The sequence below is a fragment of the Piliocolobus tephrosceles genome, chromosome 10, assembly GCF_002776525.5.
Source record: "Piliocolobus tephrosceles isolate RC106 chromosome 10, ASM277652v3, whole genome shotgun sequence".
Classification (NCBI taxonomy): Eukaryota; Metazoa; Chordata; class Mammalia; order Primates; family Cercopithecidae; genus Piliocolobus; species Piliocolobus tephrosceles.
In genome coordinates, this window is record NC_045443.1 from 25,753,139 (window position 1) to 25,776,402 (window position 23,264).

Sequence of the window (23,264 nt, forward strand, 5' to 3'; positions counted from 1 at the left end):
CAACCTCTCCATCATCTTTTGGGACTCAAATTACAACTCTACTAGACTGACTTGTGCTTGGTCTTTCTCTCTAATCTTTTGTTGTTGTTGTTCCTTTCTTTTCTTATCCTTTGCTTCTTCCTTACTGCTTTTTTTTTTCTAGATTTGGGGATATTTTATACTCCACTTTATTTTTTATATTGCTTCCAAAATTCTCATTAAAATATCATTCTAACTGTATGAGATGCCATTTAAAAATCTTCAGTGTCTTTTTTCCAGTCTGTCCTTCGGTATACACATATTAACTCCCATATGTCATGCACTGAGTTTGGTGCAAGTGACAAAAAGATGAGCAAAATAAAAGCAATTTAACACTTATAGTCCAGAGATAGAAGAGAATTTACAATACAGTGCAATAAACGCTTCGCTTGATAAGATATTACTGAGAACACATATTAGGAGCAAAAAACTCATTTGGTGGGGACCAGAGATGGGTACTTTGGAGGTAGTGACATATAAGTAGAAACTTTAAGCATGAAAAAGAATTATCCATGAGAAGAGGAGGGGTGAGAGAATGTGTGAAGGCCTGGAGATAGTCAGGGTGTGTTTGAAGAACTGAAAGAATTTCAAGATGGCTAAAGCATAGAATGCAAGAAGGCAAATGTGTGATCAGATAGGCCAGCCCAGGCTCAAAGATACTCAAACAATTTTATGGGTTTGGACTCCACCATGAGGACAATAGGGAGAGAATGAAGATTTTTAAGTAAGAGAAGAAATGTTTAGGATACATAAACAAGAACTGATTATACCTGGGAGTTGAGGAAGGAAAAGGAGTAGAGAAAGACCATGAGGATACCTCAGGTTTCTGAATGGCATGCACTTATATAAGGAAAATCAGTGAGTGGAATGACAGACTTTGAGGGAAAGACAATGATGATGAGTTGTTTTGAACGTTCTGAGAATGAGACACTTGTAGGGCATCCAGCTGAGATTATAAGCAATTAGCCTCATAAATCAGAGGTTCAGAATAGAATGTTGGGCTGGAGATAAAGAGTTTGGAATCTTTCCTACTCCATTTTTCACATTGCTTTTCAAGTTCTCTTTCAAACACAGATCTAACTATATGAGACACCTATTTAAAATCCAATTGATGCCTCCTCAGTATTCTCATAATACAGTCGAAACTCTAACATGGTGGTGTACACATACCTCTAACATCTAGTCCTTACCAAACTTTCTGGGCTAACACCTCAATTTCTACTTACATTTCAGTCGGATACAATTTCTCACTGTTCACTGAACCCAAAGTTTACTCTTACCTCCTTGTGCTTTTAATATGTACTATTTCCTCTACTCAGAATGCTTTGCCCACCCTCTTTTCAACCTGAATAACTCCTATTCAACCTTCAATACCTTAGTTCCAATGCTATTTCCCCTGAGTCTTTTCCGTTGCTCTCGTCTTTTTGTAAATATTTCTAAAGCAATGTTTCTTAAACAGCAAATCTTGCCCTCTCTATTGGTTATGAAGTAAATTTAGAAGGTCATGACAAGTATTTTAAAATGAAATAAAAGATTAGGAAATATCAGAATCTGTCATACTTAGAAAAATCAATATTGCCTTTTGCAACATTTGCTTTGGTTATGTAGGTTTGAAATACATATTTGTAGCTACAGATGAGTTTTTGAGCTTCAACAGTTGATAGTGGGAAAATGTTTGAATTTGAAGTTAGATTTGAGTTAAGCAACAAAAAACAAACAAGACTATAGCAAAAAGAAAAAATATATCTAGTTCATGGATGTTGCTTCAGGGAGCGAAGGAGGGGAAATAGGACTAGGACTAGAAAAAGAAATCTGGGAGACTTTTGTTTGATGTATAATGCTTATTTTAAAAATAATTAGTGCAAATATGACCACATATTAGTGTTTTTTACTTGGGGAAGTGAGTTGAGAAGTGTCTTTTTTGTTCTTTCTGTATTTTATAACATTAAAAAAAGATTCAAAGGTGGAAAATTTTCTAGGTCCACCACTTATTAAATTCTTATTTGTGAAGTCAAAATAATAGGGGAATTTATAAGGAGGTGAAAAATGTTTCCTCTTGACGTCTGCTATCAGATTCCTCTTAGGATAGGGGGAGGATACCTTACCAGGCTTTTGGTAGAAGGTATGGTGACTCCTAAAGCTATGGGAGTGAGAACTCTTCTGAAAGAGACAGAGAGGGCAATTATGGCAAGAGCTTTGGTAGTGCATTAATTCCCACAGGAACAAATTCTCAGCAAAATGAATGCTCAATGGTGACTTTCAGCAAACCTTACACTAAATGACGTCACTGTAGATGCATCCCGATTAAAAATATGAATAAGACAAAGTTGGCCATGCTCATTGGAACTATCTCACATTATTGCCAATGCAATAATGCAAGAACATCATATAAATTTACAAGTATTGGAAAGAAAGGATGTCATTTGTACACATTTGTACAATACAGAGGGGGATAAAACAACCAGTGTGGCCAGGCACGGTGGCTCATGCCTGTAATCCCAGCACTTGGGAAGGCCAAGGAGGGCAGATCACTTGAGGTCAGGAATTTGAGACCAGCCTGGCCAACATGGCGAAGTCCTGTCTCTACTAAAAATAGAAAAATTAGCTGGGTGTAGTGGCGCACACTTGTAATTTCAGCTACTCGGGAGGCTGAGGTACGAGAATCACTTCAACTAGGGAAATGGAAGTTGCAGTGAGCTGATACCGTGCCACTGCACTCCAGCCAGGGTGAGAGAGCAAGACTCTGTCTCAAAAACAAAGAAAGAAACAACAACAACAACAAAACCATGAGACTACAAGCTATTAAAACTGAAAAGTTCAGAACATGTGTTGAAACATGAGCAATATCCAAAGATAATTTTCCTCTTCTTTAAAAGAGTGAAAAAAATGTTATAGAAAGAGATAGCATTTTCAAAAGCAGTAGCAACAATAACAACAAATCAATATACCTGCCTGCGTCAGAAATCTAACAAAAAAGTACAAGAATTTTATGGGAAAAAAATGACAAAGTACCAATGAAAGCCATGAAAGAAATCTGAATGAATTGACAGCTGATTTCCTGTACCGTGGACTCAGTATCATAAAGATACCAACTTTCTCTAAACATGACCTTTAAATTTCTTACCATTTTAATCAAACTACGAACAAGATGGTTTTTCCATATAAAGCTTGGTAAAAATGTTTCTTGTAAAGAGGAGTAAAAAGTTTAAGGAAAGCCAAATGACACTGACAGGGAAGAGCAAGAAGAGAGCAAAAGAATGATTATGGATGAATAACAACAGGAACAGTGTTATTGGCACAGCAATAGATCAATAGAACACTCTAGAGAGCACAGACCCAGACCCAAGCATAGGAGGGAGGTGGTATTAGAAATCAGTGTGCACATGATGGACACTCTCTCTGGTGTTGAGACAAATCGTTTTCCATATGGAAGAAATCTGAGGTCACTATTTCATCCCATACATAAAAACAACTTCAAATATATTAAAGACATATGCAAAAAGCAAATTGGAAAAACTATCAGAGATAAATATAAACACACAACGTTCTCACTTATTTGTAGGATCTAAAAAGTAAAACAATTGAACTCATGGACATAGAGAGTAGAAGGATGGTTGCCAGAGGCTGGGAAGGGTAGTGGGGGACTTGGGTTGTAGGGAGGTAAGGATGGTTAATGGATACAAAAAAATAAAGAAAGAATGAATAAGACCTACTATTTGACAGTACAATAAGGTGACTACAGTCACTAATAACTTCAATGTACATTTTAAACTAACTTGAAGGATATAACTGGATTGTTTGTAACTCAGAGGATAAATGCTTGAGGGAATGGATACCCCCCAAAATTAATAAATGTAAGCACATAATTTTTTTATTATGAGATAGGGAAAGATTTTTTATTTTTTTACGTATGAAAATATGCACAACCCCACTATTAAAGAAGAACTTCACATTAAGATAATGAATTAGTAGTTACTGTCCATCAGATTGTCACATAATTTAAGATTCTGGCAGTATAAAGTTAGGTGAGAATAAGGGGAATGGGAAATATTTTACTATGTTGGTGGGAGTATAAATTAGCAAAATTCTTCCTAGAGCAGTTTAGCAAAATCTAGTAAAGTTGAAGATACAGGTACCATACAACTGCATAAGTACATGTAGGAATTTTAGAAGATTTAAAAAGTTTAGGTATGAACCCCAAAGGAACCTTTGTATGTATGCACAAGTAGACAGGCACAAGGACAATCATTGCCACAGATATAACATTTTCTTGGATGCATTCAAAGACTTGGTAAATTTTTTTGAAGTAAAAAAGAAAATTTAAAGAAATTAAAAATTTTTTCATCTACATTGTTGATGAGAAAAACATTAATGGTAAAAAACAAGATACAGTAAATTTGTATAATGAAATACTACATAATAACTAAGGTGACTGAATTAGGTCTATCTATGTTACTATAGTTAAATCTCCCAAATTATAGTAAGTCAGAAAGAGGAGGCATATTTAGCATGATGCCATTTATGTAAATTAAAAACACACAAATTATTTTAAATATGTACATATATCTATGGATCCATATGCATGTAAACAAAGTACAAAACGAGAACCAGAATGATTTATTCCAATATCAGATCAGAACTGCAAATACAATTAAAGGGAACTTCAAATTTATGAATTTTTCTTTTTGGTAATGTGAAACAATACAACAAAATGTTAACATGCATTCATTCTGCATGATTAACATATGGGTGCTTTTAACGTTATACTTGCTGTATTTTAACATGTTTTTAAAGACGAAATGTGTTTAGCATAAGTTGGAAGTACGGTGTATAGATGTTTCTTTAAAATTTTCCTATTTGTTAGTCTCTAGGCTCTTCTGTAGCATACTTGAGAGACACAGTTTAAAACAAGGCGACAATTTTCAGATAGAAGATAGATTTCTTTCTAAGATTCTTCTGTAACTCAGCAAACTAGCCTATTTATTATTGTAGGGTAAATGGAGGAGGATTGAACAACTTCCAAGTATAATTATTTTTTGTTTTGTCTGTTTTTTTTCTTTGCCAGCTATTAAGTGCGTGCTAATGGTGGCAAATTTTCCAGTAGCAGGCAAATTAAAAATAACAAACCATGTAAATTTCCCTTGAAGAATCATGTTACATATACTTTCAAGGAGATGAACTGGTAATTCAGGGATTACTTGATTCAATCAATCAGCAACCAATCATTCATAACATCTTTCCTTTGTGGCCATCTTTTGCGGTAGAAATAAAAGAAAAATCATAAAATTCTGATGTATATCTGTTCATACCGAAAATTTAGTGAATGGAAAAATAAAAAAGTTATATATAATGATGCACAAAGACTGTAGAGGTATCAAAGCAACTATCTTTGAATATACTACTACAAAATATGCACATACAGTGAAGTGTTTTGTGTTGAATAGCAAATGTTATTGAATAATCAAGATGAGTTGCCACCATTATATTATAGAAAAGTGCCTCAAAAATTCTGAAATCAAATTTCTTTGGAAAATAAGTTGTTCGGAATAAGTAAAAGAGTGAAGGTTATCATTAATTTAAGAAAAACATAAATAAATGTGTTTCTTGAGAGCTTCAAATTTAAGTCATAAAGTACTAAAGATTATAAAGGGCTAAAGTTGTTTACATCTATCTAATATATCTACATCTAAAGCTCACACACATGCCCAAAGTTTATTGCCAAAAAGGCCTTCAATTTCAGACCCATATCTTTACAGATGAGGAAACTCAGGCATAGAGCTACATGGTACACAATTTTATGAAAAAGAAATATATTCAATAATTTACAAAATTTCCATCACTCCACTACTGAAAGGTAGTATTTTGGGGGTGCTACTTCCCAATGATGTGCTAGCATATTAACACAATGGTTGTCATATTGTTTCATGGAGAGTCTTGTGATTTTGTGGTGTCTTAAAGATCACAGGCAAAGAGAAAAGGAAGAATAAGGGGGTCACGAGCAGTGGAAATTGCTACATCCTCCTCACCTATGAATTTTATATATTGGGATCCTGCTTAAGATTTCATTAAAAAAAAAAAAAACAAGCTCATCTTTCCTAAGTCAAAGTTTGTGAATCATTACAACATCACAAGAATATTGCTGGTGTATTAAACAGGCTTTCTTCAATAGTTTAGGGTCTGGTTCCTTCTTGACTTTATGTTCTTCTACTCCAGTTCTTGTTAAATACTTGTGGACATCTGATGAACTTCATGGACTCTCTCCCCAGAAAAAATCATATAGACACACAATTTTGTGCCAAATATAGGAAGTGCATGGACTTCCTAAAATCCATTCACAGAGCCTGTGTTAATCACACTAACTCTAAAAGCTTTATTTAGAGGACTTAAGAAACATCTGATGGAGAAAGAATTGGGGATTAACGTTAGAGTGTATTTGGAAAAGATGAAATTTTTTCAACACAGAATAACTTGTAAGATCAGTTTTTGCTGCCTAATGAAAAAACAAAAGTATTTTTCATTGAACTTCAAGAATCATACATACTTTTGCTGGCCACTCTGTTCTTTTGATTCATTGATTCATTCAACAGATATTTATCAAGGACAGATATTTATCTAGCACAGTGGAAGACACTGTGCTAGGGGAAATGTAAGTGAATGGTTTACAATACTTCAAGAGCCATCTATTCTTGAGAATATGAATCATCTTTAACACTTAGCAAGTTTTAACCACTTAACCCACTAGTTAACACATGCACATGCACACACACGCACACTCCACTGGAACAAGTACTCTTTTAACTGACCTGAGGCTCGATTAGGTCTGGTTGATGGAGACCTGGGCTGTCTATCCAAGTTGCCTCCAGTGGTGGATGTATTGTGTGGTTCAATCAGAGGACAGTAAGGATGTGCAGAGACATAAGGATTCTGGCACCAAGGGCTGCGATTGGGGAAAACGGTTGGTGGGATTTCCTTCTCTCTGTAAAAGAAAAAAGCCTAAATGGAACTCAAAAGTCATTTTATGCTGTGGCATTAGTGTTGAAGGCACAATTAAAGTGAAAGCATATTTCAAGACCAAGAGAATATGACTTTTTAAACTTTGCGAGCAGAACTTTTATTATAACTTCAGAAGCATTTGCCTACAAATGAATAATACATTCTGCACCTCTGTCCACAGGCAGTTCTTGATCCAAGATAAAATTCCCAGATGATACACCTCTCCCTCCACCTAAGTACCTCTAAAGACTTGGGGATACCTCACCTCTTCCCCTCTCTGTAGCAGCCTTGCTTCTTATAACAGTGCCCATGAAAAGTGAAATGGCCAGAGGCAGCTCAATACTATCTAGTTAAGATCACCAGCCTTCATTGCCCCATGAGTATTTACCTGCTCGTTCTGGTTTTATGTTTTCCCTATGAGTTCTATTCAAAATAGTAGTTTCCAAAAATCACTATTGATTTAATTTATACATCACACATCCATTTGTCATCCAGTCATTCCCACATGCTCAGTTACTAATTGTGGGAAGGACCCATTAAAACAAACAAACCAAACAACCCTTACCTCTTAAGAAAAACTTGAGCTTGTTCCACCTGATAATTTGAGATATCTTCCTTAGGTTGATCTTGTTTTTCTTTATTTATTGTAGTTGTAGATGCAGTCCACTGAAACATATGCTTCCGGAATGTTGGAGATACTACTGAACACCTGTTGAATTCAATGTCAGTATCTAATTTTTCCCATGCTTGCTTCCAGTGGATAGGGGTGTACCAGGCAACGGCCTAATGAAAATGATTTATTAATGTCAACTATGTATATTTGAGGTTTACAACATGCTGTTATGAGATATATACACATATATATTAAAATGGCTACTATGGAGGAGCAAATTAAGATATTTATTGTCTTATGTTGTTACTTTTTTATGGCAAGAGCAGCTAAAATCTACTTATTTAACAAAAATCCCCAATACAATTTCATTAACTATAGTCCTTATGTTGTACACTAGATCCCTAGACTTCCTCATCCTACAAATCTCTGCTACTTTGTATCCTTTGACCTACATCTCCCTATTGCCTCCCCTTCTCCCATCCCTGTGAACCAGTTTTATTCTTTCTCTGTTATGTTTGACCTTTTTAAAAATTCCACATGTAAGTGAGATCATGCAACATTTTTCTTTCTGTGTCTGACTTATTTCACTCAGCATAATGTCCTCCAGGTCCCTCCATGTTCTTTTTCAAGGTTGAATAATATTCCATTGTGTATAGCTACATTTTCTTTATCCATTTGTCTGTTGACAGACACTTAGGTTGTTTCCATATCTTGGCTATTGTGAATAATGCTGCAATGAAGATGGCTGTGTAGATACCTTTCCAAGGTGGTGATTTCATCTTTTTTGGGTATGTACCCAGAAGAGGGATTGCTGGGTTGTATGGTAGCCCTACTTTTAATTTCTTTAGAGACTTCCATATTGTTTTTCATAAAGGCTGCACCAATCTACATTCCTGCCAACCATGTACTGGGGTTCCCTTTTCTCCATACTCTCACCAACATTTGTTATTATATCACTTGTCTTTTTGGAATAGCCATCCTTATGAAGTGTGAAGTGATATCTCAAAGCAATTTTAATTTGCTTTTATTTGATGCTTAGTGATGTTGAGCACCTTTTAATATATCTATTGGCCATATTTTTTAAATGTCTTTGGAGAAATGTCTGTTCAGGACTTTTGCCTGTTCTCTAAATCAGGTTATTTGCTTTTCTGCCATTGAGTTGTAAGAGTTCCTCATAAATTTTGAATATTAGCTCTTTCTCAGATATGAGTTTGCAAACTTTTTTTTCCCAGTCAGTAGGTTGCTATTTTATTTTGTTAATTGTTTCCTTTGCTGTGCAGAAGCTTTTTAGTTTGATATATTCCATACTCCCTTTTATTTATTTTTGTTTTTGTAGCCTGAGCTTCGGTGTGATACCAAGAAATCATCGCAAAGGACCACGTCAAGGAGCTTTTCCCCTGCGTTATTTCCCAGTAGTATTATGGTTTCAGGTCTTATGATTAGGTCTCTTATCCGTTTTGAATTGTTTTTTATTTACCATGTAAAATATGGTACAACAGAATTTAAAAATTGAACTATATACTGCCATTTACCTATGTGTTTGGCTTAGCGAACTACATGATGAGGACATAGAGTAAGGCATCTTGGCCTTAGTTTCCTGTTCTGAAAATTACAAGCAGCATAACCTCAGATAGGTAGTTTACTTTCTAACTTGAACTATGACTTCATATGTAAAACTGAGAGGGCGGTAGTGGGAACTGCTTTACTGATGTGTTGTAAAATTCATCCAGCTACCGAATTTCATAACTCTGAAGAACTGTGCAAAAAGTAATGGTAATATTAATAAGTTAAGATTTTAAACATTTAAGACACTGTGTGTGTGGTTGTGTCTAATTTGAGATGGCAAAATGGACAGTAGAGCTAGAGACATGGACAAGAAAACACATTCTCCAGGTTAGAACCCTAGGTAAGAGTATTAAGGAGACCCACGAGCCCTGAAGCTGGAGTTTGTTTGGATTTCCTGAATATGTGACATGCGCACAACATACATGTTGCAAAAATTATTCAGGAAAATCCTTTATAGAGATTAACAGTTATATTTCTATTCAACACGACAAATGTGCCATAACATTCTACTTGTTCTAGTGATCTGTTTTTAGTTTACCAAATTAGAGGTTTGGACTTCACACTGTAACCACCGAACATCCCTCTGCTTGGCTTGACAAATAACGTAGACATAAAGATAACACAAGACCAGTTTAGCTAGGCTAAGCTTCCAGCAGAGAAAGAAAGATGAATTCTTTTTTTAAAAAGTTTATTTTCATAGATTACAGCAAATAAATGGACTTTTGCTACAGATCATTAGTTAGAAATCCTCCATTTTTAGTAGCTCAAACACATTATATTTTGAAAATATGTTCATGATCTTTTTAGTGTGATCTCCCTAAATGAGATGTGTGCCTTTCCTAGACAAGGCAATATTTTATTTTTCTCTGTAATGTAGGAACTTAAGAAAATCTTGGATGACAATGATAATGTGATAAAATTTAGCCTCAGCTCTAGAATGTTGGCCACATGAACCTTGCAAACTATTTTTAGTGCAATAGAAAAATTCTTGAGAGTTAGAAGATATGGTTTTATTTTAGTTCTATCACATTACTTATCATGTGACCTTAAGCAAGCCATTTAACTTTTCAAGCCCCATTTTTCCCCCAAAATACTGAAACAGTACTGAGAATCAAATGAAATAAGGCAATATATACAGCCCTTCAATGAGTTCCTATTGTATAGGACTGGTCTGTTCCACATCTGGATCTCTAATGCAAAACAATGTATTGGGAAAGTGCCAGGCATTGATAAATGTAAGAAATTTATTAATTATTTGACATGTAATTTAGAGGCTCCAAATCCCAATAGGACAACAATGTGACTGGTGAAAAAAAACCTATCCCTGCTTTAAAGGTCCATAGACTCATGGAATCTTAGTGATTATATTATACAATCTCTTACTTTACAGATGAGAAAGTAGAATAATACATGGCAAAGCAAAACTAAAAGCCACATTTATATTAAGCCATAAGATTTGTAGCTGTATCGAATATTAACTGTTGCCATGTTAGTGACAAGATGACTCAAAAAGTAGTCTAAGATCTACTTTATTTTAGCCTCCTTTTAATTTTTTAAATTTATTTTTATTTTTACTTTTTTCAAGACAGAGTCTTGCTCTGTCGCCCAGGCTGGAGTGCAGTGGTACAATCTTGGCTCACTGCAACCTCCACCTTCCAGGTTCAAGCAATTCTCCTGCCTCAGCTCCTGAGTAGCTGGGACTATAGGCGGACACCACCACGCCCGGCTAATGTTTGTATTTTTAGTAGAGACGGGGTTTCACCATGTTGGCCAGGCTGGTATTGAACTCCTGACTTTGTGATCCACCCACCTTGGTCTCCCAAAGTGCTGGGATTACAGGCATGAGCCACTGCGCCGGCATAGGCTTCCTTTTAAAAATGACTCATAATATAACATCTCTTTGCCCCATCTTACAAATACAAAATATTATTCAAATCCAGAAATGGGGTCTATTCTGATTTGTATAGCTGGTTATTATTGTAGACAGTAGATTACAGGCTTTGTGACTTTTTCCACAAGATATGGATTATTTTCTACATACAAATAGAAAGCAATTCCAGGGTCATGATGATACTTTGAGTCTGTGTTTCAGCATGTCTATGGGAATGCAGTAAATTGTCTTTTTTAAGAAAAATTTACCTGGCGTTTGCAGATAGTAATATCCAGTGCTATTAAAGTGAGAAAGAAAATGAATTTATTAGAAAAAGAACTCTATACTTACAATAGGGTTTCAAGCTGATTTTAAAGTCACATTTCCACCTATTTAGGGGAAATATTTTCTAGTTGAATTAAATAATGCATATATGGCTTTACCATAAGGTAGAATTTCCAATGGGATGTGACCCAGGGAAAAAAAATAAAAAATGCTTGAGCTGAGTTCTGAAGGGCAGGTAAGATTTAATAGGTAAAAAGGGAGGAAAGAGAGTCTATTGAGAGGCAAGAGCATGCGCAAAGGCTCTGTGGCACGAAGGAGCAGTCAAGCACTGGAAAGTAAAAGTAGTACGAGAAGGCCAGTGTGGCTAGAGCAGAGTGCATGGAGAAGCATGGAGAGAGGAGAGTCCAAGAGGTGAAAAGGGGCAAGATCGCCATGATTCAGGTTAGGAGGGCAAACTCCTCTCCACTACAGATTCACCACACATGGCTCTTCCTCTCAATGCTTTTTCTAATGTTCTCCTTTACAGAGTTGATATTTCTGACCTGGGCTGCCCATACTTTATTAAAGCATTGTTTCACTGTATTGCAATTATTTATTATTACATATCAATTTCTACTAGTAGACTCTGAATTTCTTGAGGACAAGAAGTGTGCAATACTTATGTCCCCTTTCTAGCACCTAGCGCCATTCCTGACAGATACAAAATATATTTAAATATTTTCCATATAGATCAATCAATCAGGTTCAGTCTTTCATTAGCAGGCACAGTTATTTGTGCTTACATCACCCCACAGAAATGGTCTGATTCTATATGTGCAAAGTCATTCAAATCACTGGGTAAAAGGAACAGTCTAAGTACAAAGCCTAATTCAGCTGCAAGAAATGAAAACTTATTAAAATCTGCATTCCAGGAGCTCAGGGACCTGGTCTGCCTGGTTCAATGCTCAGTGCCTGGAGCAACACACATACAAAGTAGAAACCACAAACTGGTTTGCAGAGTGGATAACTATGATGAAAGTTCTGAGATAAGAATGCCTTAATCCTAAACTGGGTTTTGGTAATGATTTCTTATGAGGCTGAGTAAATAACTCACATTGTGTATCCTTCTTTTTCCCCATCAGTGAAAATAAGTAAATAACTTAGATTGTGTAGCCTTATTTTCCCCATCAGAGAAGTATTATAAAATTCAGTTCGAGCCCACAAGGAGATCTAAAGCTGAGTGGGTGAAGGCTGCTAAGTTATATCTAATGGGTGCTGTCCTCACCTAACAACTGTTCCCACAGAAAGACGGTAAATGGTTCTTAAGAAATTAGCCAAGTCTATTTTAAAGGGAAAGTCAATCTCAACATGGATTATAATGCAGCAAAAGAGAAACTCAGAGATAGATTCTGGTTAACATATTTTGTGGGTCAGTAGTAAATGACATAGTAAGTTAGACTGGGGGTAAGAAAAAAAACACAGGTATTTAAAAATGATCTAAAAATCATTTTGAAAAAGGATTAACTTTTTTGTTGTTGCAAAAAGGAATACCTTTGAACCTTAATGGTGTGTCCATGGATATATATTTATGCCAATATTATACCAAGAGAAAGGTTGAGTGAAAATATAAAATTGTCAAATACTGGGAACAAATTACACAAAGCTAGTGCTAATACGCTTAACTTTATAAGGAGTATAGTCATTTCAAATTAATATTGTGGGCTCTTTCACTAGAATATTAGTTCCTTGAGTGCAGATACTATATCTTAATCTGTTATATTCCCAGTACTTAGCATAGCTCTAAAATAGAGAAGAGTCTCAATAAATATTTGAGAAATGAAAAAATAAATAGAAAAGACCTGTATTGAGTACCTTCCTTATCCCACTCTTCAGGCTAAATATCACAAATAAAATCTTCCTTCGACTTTGAAAGTTGAAGAGGCTTCTTAGGAATATGAGATATCAAAATTATTTTTGCCAAACTGTAAGACGCTCTGGGGCCCTTTGACACTGGGAAGAGAATGCTGTGGATTTGCCTGATGTGTTGTGGCATTTAGTGATGGTTCTATCCAAGCTTTAAGGATAAAAAGAATAATCGAGTGAGCTAAGAGGATGGGAAACATAAGGATAACTATCCATTCTATGAAAAACTAGCCCAAATGCCCATCAGGCAACAAGTGGATAAAGAAAATGTGGTAAATACATACCATGGAATACCAGCACTTAACAACTAATGAGTGCTCTCCCACTTGACAACATGGTTATTCATGTAACCAAACACCACGTTCCCCCAAAACTATTGAAATTTTAAAAAAATAATAAATTTATAAGAAACTGACAATAAAATAATCTTTTAGGCATAAAGTCAATTTTACTGACATTTATGCACTTAGACACATTGTATAAAATGAAAAGAATAAAAAATACAGATATGCTCGATAAGCACAATATTTTTAAAAAACAATTGTTAAGAACCAGAAACTCACTTGACCGTTCGGTTTGCACAGGATTGTTATACAATCGGGACTTGCTCTAAACTTGTCTTGTTCCTTCCAAAGAAAATCTGATGGAGGTTGATGCTTTGCTTCAGATGCTGCTGCCCACACCTGTAATAAAATTGTTAATGACAAATGCCACTGGAGTTGAATACAATTTTGTAAATGCCATAGGGTTACTGCAACATAATCTTTCTGAACAGATGAGGTTTTAAAATGTAATGACTATATCATATACAATGTCAAGCTATGCAACACCAAACAGCCGCTCTACAGGGATTAAAGGAAAAAACAAGAAAGAGAGGAACCCTCCTGTGTCAGCTAATTACCTGTTCTCTAAGCAATCTCTTTGCTTGTCTTTTCAGGTTTATATTTACTTGGTTTCAGGAAATTAAAAATTTCATTTTAATAGTTAAATTATAAAAACAAAAGATATTGTACACAAAATTGAAAACAGCTGTGGAAATTTAACTGTGGGTATTAATTTACATCCAGAAGATGGACAAAGTGTGGTAATTAACTAACAACAACAAAATCACATCTTATGTACAGATCCAGATAGAGTGATAACGAGACAGTGCTGAGCCACAGACTGACAGCGTCAACAAGTTTGTCCTGTACGATTCTAATGGACAGTATTTATACTCTGATACTCACTGTTACTGTGGAACTGGCATGCATTACAATGTTTGGAAGGAATCGGTACAAAGAAATGGTTTGTCCATTCACATTTTGCTGGAGAATATGATCTCCAATTGCCATTTCTTTGTCAAGGGAAGAGTTAATGAGCTTCACGAACAAACCCTTGACATTCACTTCAGCTATTTCAATGTCTCCAAGAGAACTAGAAAATAAAACACAAAGATTGTAAGGCGCCTTCAGATAGGAGTGTTTTTGACTCACTTTAAGAAGTGAATAATAAAGTACTTGAAAGTTGTTCTTAAACTGTATATTCTATTGGCCAAGTTCTATATAGAAGTAGTATATTTTGTAACCTCAGACAAATGGCTTGAGTTTTTAGTTCTATTTCTTTATCTGTGCAATAAAATAATCCATTTCACTTAAAATAAAGAAAACCTAAAAAGTATTTTAGGTGTCAAGGTATAAAAGCCACAGGAAGTTGTGAATTATAATAGTTTAAATTTCCTACTGTTCAGGATAAAATCACTGAGACATGAAACTCTCAAAAGTAGATCAAGAGACAAATCATTTACTTTATTTCTGATAAAGTGACTAAAGATAAATAGCAACTGTGATTAAAAGATTTTTGAAAGGCAAAAACTTTAAATAAACATAAGATGGTATTTTTCACCTTTTCACTTGCCTTGAGAGCTTCCTATGTATGATCCAGGGACCAGGCTAATCATTTACATATCATTATATATCATCGTTTTTCAGATTGCGAGTCACAACTTATTAGTAGGTCAAAACTCACTTTGGTAAGCAAGGACCCCCATCTTAAAAATAAGATACATCCGTACCAATAATAATAACAATACTACTTATACATCAGGCACCTAAAAACACTATCTAATATCTCTATATGTATATCTACATCTATGTTTCTATTTATTTATCTATCTATCTCTATATATAATTCTCCACAATTTCTCATCCAGAGTTCCAAAATCCAAAAAGCTCTGAAAAATCAAACAAAAATTTTTTAAAACAGATTTGAAGAAAAGCCTGGTCCAAAACGGAGGTGAGGCTATTTACAGTCTTTGTTCATGGTTTATGTGAATATTTATACATTTTTCTGTGAAAAGACTAATGTTTGATTTTTGATACTTCCGTAATCCCTGACAGGGTGTTTACATAATATGTGTTCTAAAATTTCCTTTCCTAAAATTGTCAACATTCTGAATTTGGAAATACATAATTCCCCAAGTATTTTGGTGAAGGTATTGTGGACTCATGATAACTCATATAATTCACACAATAACATACATATTTCTCATTGAAATACTTCTACATATTTCTTATTGAAGGTCACATTTAAAAAATGTGAGGAATACTGTATTATCTCATTTAATTCTTAAAACAGCTCAGGTAGTATTTTTAGCCCCATTTTATAGATAGAGAAACTGAGGTTTACAGAGATTAATTCCCATGTCCGAGGTCACTCAATAAATGTTAACCCTTGTCCTTCTGTGTCACTCAACAAGTAAAATCTCAAATAAGTTTGACCTAACCATTCAGATTGTTTAAATTCTGTACACACCATGGTGGTTGAACTCTGCAAGAAAATGCACACACAAAGATAGTTGCTACCAAAATCTTAGTGGTCTCCAACCACATCTGGGCCCTTGCTGACTGACAGCAAGTTATCATCTTCATGAGCCAAGTCAGAAACTTCTGCCATCCTTCAACAATGTTCAGATCCCTGCCCCATATCTCTATTCTCACTCTTAGAAAACTATCTCACTAAGAAAACGTGATCATCAGAGAGACTAGTGCATTTCCCTGCTTCCCACTTAGAAACAGGCTCTCCTAGGCTCTCCTATAGCCGAGCCCACTTTTTCTCTGTAGCCCACCCCATTTCCGTGGAAGAGGCCCCCTCTCCCATCTGCAGTGAAGCCCTCTAATCACCAACTCCTCCTGATGCTTCAGCAACTCAGTCCCCTCATTGTCCTTCCTTTCTCCTTTAACACCAACTTATCCCTCTGGACTACCTATTTCCCCCAAATAGTTATATATCCTTTAGGGGCTACCACCTTAACAAAGAAAAAAGAGAAAAGGCCTTCTCCAGCTTACAATTCCTACTGCCATCACAACCTAGCTTTTGGAAAAGGCTATGTCACTAATTAATCACTGATTAATCACCTCTTATTTACCTCACAACCACCTACCACTGCCAAAGACCCAGGTGACCAGTGCCCTTCACAATAGGTAAATTGAGTGGCAACTGTTAGTCTGTATCTTCATGTCTTCTCAGTATTGGCCTCTGCCAGACATGCCCTCTTTTTGGAAACTGTTGTCTTTGTTTCTTCAAGTCGACTGTTTTGCCTCTAAGAGTCTTGTTACTTTTCAGCCCCTTTTTCAGATTTCACCCAGGCCCTTCACGCATCTCCCAGATGTTGATCCCTGCGATTCTGTTCTTAGCCCTCTTTTATTTTCCCCCATTTATCCTTATAGGTGATGTTATCCATGAACAGTGTTTACTAACCATTAATACACTCATGACTACTAAAACTAAATCTCTTGCCTTCCTACTGAGCTTCTGATCCACAGAAACAACTGACCACAAGATCCCAAAAGGTACCTCTGAACTCAACACGTTGGTCTGTTGTAAATTTACTCTCCCAACTAGAAAACTATTCCAGTAAATTACATCGTTTACCCTGTTGGTGAAGCCTGAAACTTCCATCACTGTCCCAGTTTCTTATCCTTCATTCCTTATTCGTGACCAGGTTCTGCTGATTCTTCCTTTTCGGTGGCATCTGTTTACATTTTCTCTCCATCCCTGTTACTGCTGCCTTTATCACGCTCTCGTCATCTCCATGAGACATTGAATCAGCATCCTAATTATTGTCTTCAGTCTTACCCCCTTCTAAGCATTCTCCACTTTGCTTCCAGAGCAATCTTTGTACAATCCAAACCTATTTCTGCTTCCTTCCTGGAAATCCTTTAATATCTTACCATTTCCTTCTATAGAAAACACAAACATTGCAGCACTCAAACAAAGCCCTACCTTATCTGTCAGCTTCTTTAACCCCCTTTTCCTTACTTCCTACCTTATGCTTAAACTGCAATCATAAAGAATTGCTTGCAAGAGCATAATTCATGCTGCTGTAGGCTTCACTCACCATGCACACACATACTATTTCCTCTTCTTGTTTCCCATATCCTTATAAACACTTCAAATTTTCAGCCTTCTTATTTTTTTTCCTATCATAGGTACAAAATGGAATCTCATTGCACTTAAATTTGTTTTTCCCTGATTATACTGCAGTTACACAAGCTGCTTATTGGCCACTCAGTTTCCCCCTTCAATGAATTACCTGTTCATATCATTTCATTCACTTTTCTGAATTTACATTTATATAATTGATTTGTGGTATTCATAGCATAGTATTTAATTATATGCACATATTTTCTGCAAGAAGAGATTTTAAAAATGCTTCATCTATAATGTTTCTTATGGTACAGTTTATATTTCTAAAATTTTTACTGTAATAAAATTTATCAATCTCTTTCTTTATAGTTTCTGCTTTTTGTGTCCTATATAAGAAATCTTTCCCTGCTCTTATGTCATATTTTCTTTTAAATGTTTCAATAATTTGCTTTAAACAGCTTTATTTGTCTGTATATATGTGTGTGAGAGTGTATTTCATATAAGGAGCTAATTTTCCTACTTATGTTTATTAGATTGTCCATCATCTCCCTACTGATTTGTAATGTCACCTTAGTCAAACAGCAAGTTTCTGAATATTATAAGGCTTCCTGGCTGTTCCGTTGATCTAGCTGTTCATCCTGTGTCTATACCAAATGGGTTTAATTTGTATTGTTTTAGATGAAGTCTTGGTTTTGGTTGGACAAGTCCCCTCTGATTTTCTTTTCCAATATTGTGTTAACTCTTTTTAGACTTTAACCCTTTGTGGTAAGCAAAATAGGTGTCCAAAGATGTCTATCTCTAATCTATGGATCCTGTGAGTACGTTATGTTAGATGGCAAAAAGAACTTTGCAGATGTAACTAAAGTTATGGATATTAAGATAGGGAGATTAGCCTAGGTTATTCAGGTGGAATTAATCTAATCAATGAACCCTTAAAATTAGAGAATTTGCTCCAGCTGGAAGCAGAAGCGAGCTGCAGTGGGAGGGAAGACAGAGAGACTCCAAATAAAAGAAGGATTTGATGCACTGTTGCTGGTTCTGAGATGTAGCGGCTCATCTGCAAGGACTGGGGAGAAGCCTTTTGAAGCTAAGGGTGACTGCATGCTGACAGTTAGTAAGGAAGTACTATCACTGCAAGGAATTGAATTTGGCCAACAACCTCAAAGAGCTTGGAAGCAGATTTATTTCAGCGTCCAGATAAGAGCCAGTTTGACATCTTAATTTTGACCTTGTAAAACTCTAAGAAATCAGCTGAGACAACCCAGACTTATGACCTAGGGAACTATGTGTTAATAAGTCGGTGCTATTCATGTTATTTTAAGTCACTAAGTTGGTGATAATTTATTATGGCAGCAATAGAACACTAATATATATTTCTTGTGATTTTAGAGTCAGTTTGTCAGAAATGTTGCCCAGTTGGCCTACAGTTTCAGTCCCAATGTCCTCATTGGATATTTAGTCTAGTGTCTCGTTATTCCATTTTTCTGTTGATAAACCAACTGCCAGCCAATATTTTGGTTGTTTCTTTGAGGGCAAATGTCCTTTTTCTCTGGTTGACTTTAAGACTTTTTTTGGCATCTTCTGTTCTAAAACTTTTTTTTTTTTTTTTTTAAACAATGTATCTAGGTTTGTTTGCTGGCTTGTTTTCTGTCTTTTATCCTGTTGGACGTTGATAGTACTTCTTGAACATTTGGCTTGATGTCTTTCATTAGTCTGGGAAAATTCTCTCCTGTATTTCCATCAATACCATTCTACCTCAATCTTTCTTCTCCTTCAGTGACTTTAAATAGAAGTAGATTAAAGCCTTACTTGTCTCTTATGCTTGTTTATAACCTTGCTATCTGTGATTCAGTCTAGATATTTACTTCTGAGAATATTCCAGTTCAGTAATTTTCTCTTCTGTTATATCAAGTGTAATTTTAAACCTACCTACTGAAATAATAATTTCCGTTGTTGGATTTTTTTTTTTTTTTTTTTTTTTTTTTACTTCGAGAACTTGTTTATGATTCTTTCAGTTCCCAGGTTTATGTCAAATTTTTTATCTTGTCATTTAATTACTTGAATATTTTAGTCATTGCTAGTTTGAAATCCTGGTCAGATGATGACAATGTCTGGACCTTCTAGGCCTGTTTCTGGTGTCCATTTTTAATCTTGGTGTTTGGTCAACTCTTATCTTTTGTACACGTTTTTTTGTTTGTTTGTTTTTTGTTTAGTGCCTAGTATTACAGAGAAAAACTGCAGAGATAATTTAAGGTTCTATATAATATTTTTTCACTCAAGATTTACTTTTGCTTCTGGTAGGCATCTAAGTTGGGAACAAATCATTTTAAATTAAATGTGAAATAATTTGACACTGTACTGGTCTGTTTTGCATATAGCCTTACTCTTCGTCTTTCCTTGAATTTCCAACTGAAAGCCTCAAGTGACCCTCCATTTTTTTTTACAGGCCCTAAATGCCAACTTTTATTCACCCAGTCCTATGAATCTTGAGAAAAACTTCTAACTTCTCAGCCTCTTAGTTGCAGCTGTCAAAATTGGCCGCTGTTTTCAGGAGAAAAGTGACTCTAATTGTCAGGCTATCACTCTGGATTTTGTCTCTCAGAGGAGGAATTATGAAAATAATGGGTGTAACCTTCTATGAAATCTCTCAATATACACTATCAAATTCCCTTCAAAATAGTGGTCTCACCTGCATTGTATGAGAATGCCTTTTTTATAGAGGCTCACTTTTGAACAATTTATGTCATAATTTCTTCTTTTTTTTCTTTTGCATTATCATTATGGTTCTTGCCAAATTTTGGATGTAACATTTTACTCTTTGACATCCCTGGAACACCATTGTATCATCCTCATCTTACTGTTACTAAATTCTCTGCAGGTTGTTTTTATTTTTTGAGAGAGCATCCTTTTGTTTTTCAGACTTACTTTTTCTGCCTGGGAAGATGAGCACTAATTTGACTTTTGTTTTTAAACAGGTAAGACCTTGGAATAGCTCAGCTATTCCTTTGTTATTATACATATAGCTGGATATTTACAGTTACTTTTCAAAAATCCTTCATTATACAAGCAAAGTGCTTATTCATTAACCTTAAATTTTTATTTTATGCATATACATAGAATACATAGAATAAATGTTCTTGTCTGAAGGAGAAAACAACATTGTCCATATCAGAGCCCTTTATTTGCCTTCTTTTTGATATAAGATCAATGCATGGAAATTCCGAGAGGCAGGCTGTTAATCTGCTGTCACACAACCTTTAGTAGTTACCTTTTTCTCTTCCCTGCCAGCCTTCCCATTTACCTTTAGTAGGAAAGTGACTTGAGACCTCTACATATAATTTGTGATTGGCTAAGAGTGGAGAGTGATGTTGCAATCACCATCAGTAGCCTTTGCACAGCCTTTATTTATAAAGAGATTGGGGAGATACATGGCTGTGTCACTTTTTAAACAAAATTACTTTCATTATTTAAGCACTAATTTATCTATTTGTTGGGCTCTCCTTGATAGCTCCATGCTATTTGTCTGCTTTTAAGTTTCTGATATTCTGCAGTTTGCTAAAATTATCTTTGAAGTTCCAGTTCTTCCAACCTGTATATACCTAACATTTCCCATATAGATGTTTTTAATTGACGGCATATGGGCTGATTAGGGGATACAGCATTTAAGAGTCCTTAAATTTTTAAAGGGCAAACTTAGAAAGACTCAGGGAACTTAATTCAGTTCATTGGGACTATAAGAACCCTGATGCCTACAAGTTTTGGTGGTAGATCCTTAATGTAATGGAGGTGTAAATTTGTACATCACTACTACAAGGTTCCAAATCATCCAAGGGAAAAATAAATGGGGATTAGTCTGAATAAGAATCCTATGGGAAGATGAGGATATTTGCAGCCTCAAAATTGTTTTAAACTAGAACGATTCGTGTGTTTATCATGATCTCAGTGAGGCCCATCTGAATTCAGAGCTTACTATCATTTTGACTATAGACATGTAGGATGCAGAATTTCTTGGGGGTTGAGATGGAGGATGAATGAGAAGTTAGCCTTCTTAATACAGTTTGATCACACCTGAGACATTTAGAACTAAACTTGAAGCCAAGGTAAGGTCTTGGATATAATGTCAGGGAACATGTGTAACTAGTGAAAATCCTAATAATGTCTCTACTTTGTTTCCTGTTTGCCTACAACTCCTTTTTTTTCTTCTGCTGGCAGATATTAAACAAATCCCTACAGATAGTGGGTGGTAGTAGGAAAGAAACAACAGCTTTGATTGAAAACAACAGAATTGAGAATCAGCTTCTGTTTCCAGCCTAGATGAAGCTACAAGAAATGACTTTGGCCTTCCATCTGAAACAACTAAAAATCTGGAAAAATACAAGAAACAGTATTTTTGAAGATATTTGATACTGGTCAACAAAGAATAGTGATACTTGAGAGACAGAAGAGAAATGTAGTGAGACTTAAAATTTTCCCAGATTATTTCTCGAGAAAATTTCCAGGCTGCATCATGGAAGGTGCATCCTCTCTGACTTGAGGAGATGGAGCTGAGAGTCTGAAGAGACCAAGGTGGCTGGAGGTCACAAGCGGAGTATCAAACACGGGAAGCTGCAAAAAGAGCACTGGCGATTTTCAGATGGTCCCCTTTGAGTATTTAGCAGAAGATTGATCAGCACATGTATTTGACTGCAGAAAAAGACCATTTTGAAAAGATTAGAAGGAACAGTACTTGAAGCTCTCACAGGGTAAGGAAGTTCCCACCAGCCAGACTGAAAAACCTCACAATTAATGGGGCCTTGCATAGAGTACTAAGGAGACTTTTGCCTCAGTAGTGGAGAATAATAACAAAGTGAAAATATTGCTTTGTTTCTACCTAACAAGCTATAAAAGATAGTCCTTAAAGCCTTAAACTATTTCCAAGTAACTTAAGTGGGTCCCAGAAAAAAACTCAAGAAATGAAAATTCATAGAAATACAAAAATATTCTAAGCCCCCAAACAAGGTAAAATCCACAATTTCTAGCATACAATAAAAAAATTACCACGCATGCAAATAAATTGAAAAATACAACCCATAACAAGGAGAAAAATCAATCAAAAATGATGCAGAACTGACACAGATGTTAGAAACAGTAGAAAAGGAAACATCCTTATAACTGTATTTGTATGTTGAAAATGTAGAGACATGACTGAGATTTAAAAATACACTGGATGGGATTAACACAATAGTAGCCATTGTAGGTGAAAAGATCAGTGAACATGAAAACATAATGATAGATACCATCCAAAAAGAAACAATCAGAGGAAAAAGTACATAGGAAGATAAAAAAACAACAGAGCATTAGTAAACTATGGTACAACTTCAAGTGGCCTAATATATGTGAAAGTGGAGTCCCTTAAAAGGAGAGAGGAAGCAGGGGCAAAATATATTGAAGAAATAATGGTAAAAAATTTTCCATTTTGAATTTTAAAATTCAAAATCTATAAATATGCTAATCAAAAAAGTGTAACAACCCCAAGCATAGGAAATTTGAAGAAATTTACACCAGGTGCATCATAATCAAATCTCCCAAAAACAATGATAATGAGAACATCTTAAAAGCAGAATGGGGGGG

The 23,264-nt window shown here is 35.4% G+C and overlaps 1 protein-coding gene across 1 annotated transcript in view; it reads right to left on the reverse strand.

The window, feature by feature from the left end:
- The window catches only part of LMNTD1 (lamin tail domain containing 1), a 236,312-nt gene that overhangs the window by 113,727 nt on the left and 99,321 nt on the right, over positions 1 to 23,264 (reverse strand). The window contains exons 2-5 of the mRNA XM_026457089.1: positions 14,477 to 14,663; positions 13,811 to 13,930; positions 7,577 to 7,794; positions 6,822 to 6,994 (exon numbers count right to left, since the gene is read on the reverse strand). Of these exons, the coding sequence (XP_026312874.1) occupies positions 6,822 to 6,994; positions 7,577 to 7,794; positions 13,811 to 13,930; positions 14,477 to 14,663 (698 nt within the window). The remainder of the gene's footprint in view (positions 1 to 6,821; positions 6,995 to 7,576; positions 7,795 to 13,810; positions 13,931 to 14,476; positions 14,664 to 23,264) is intronic.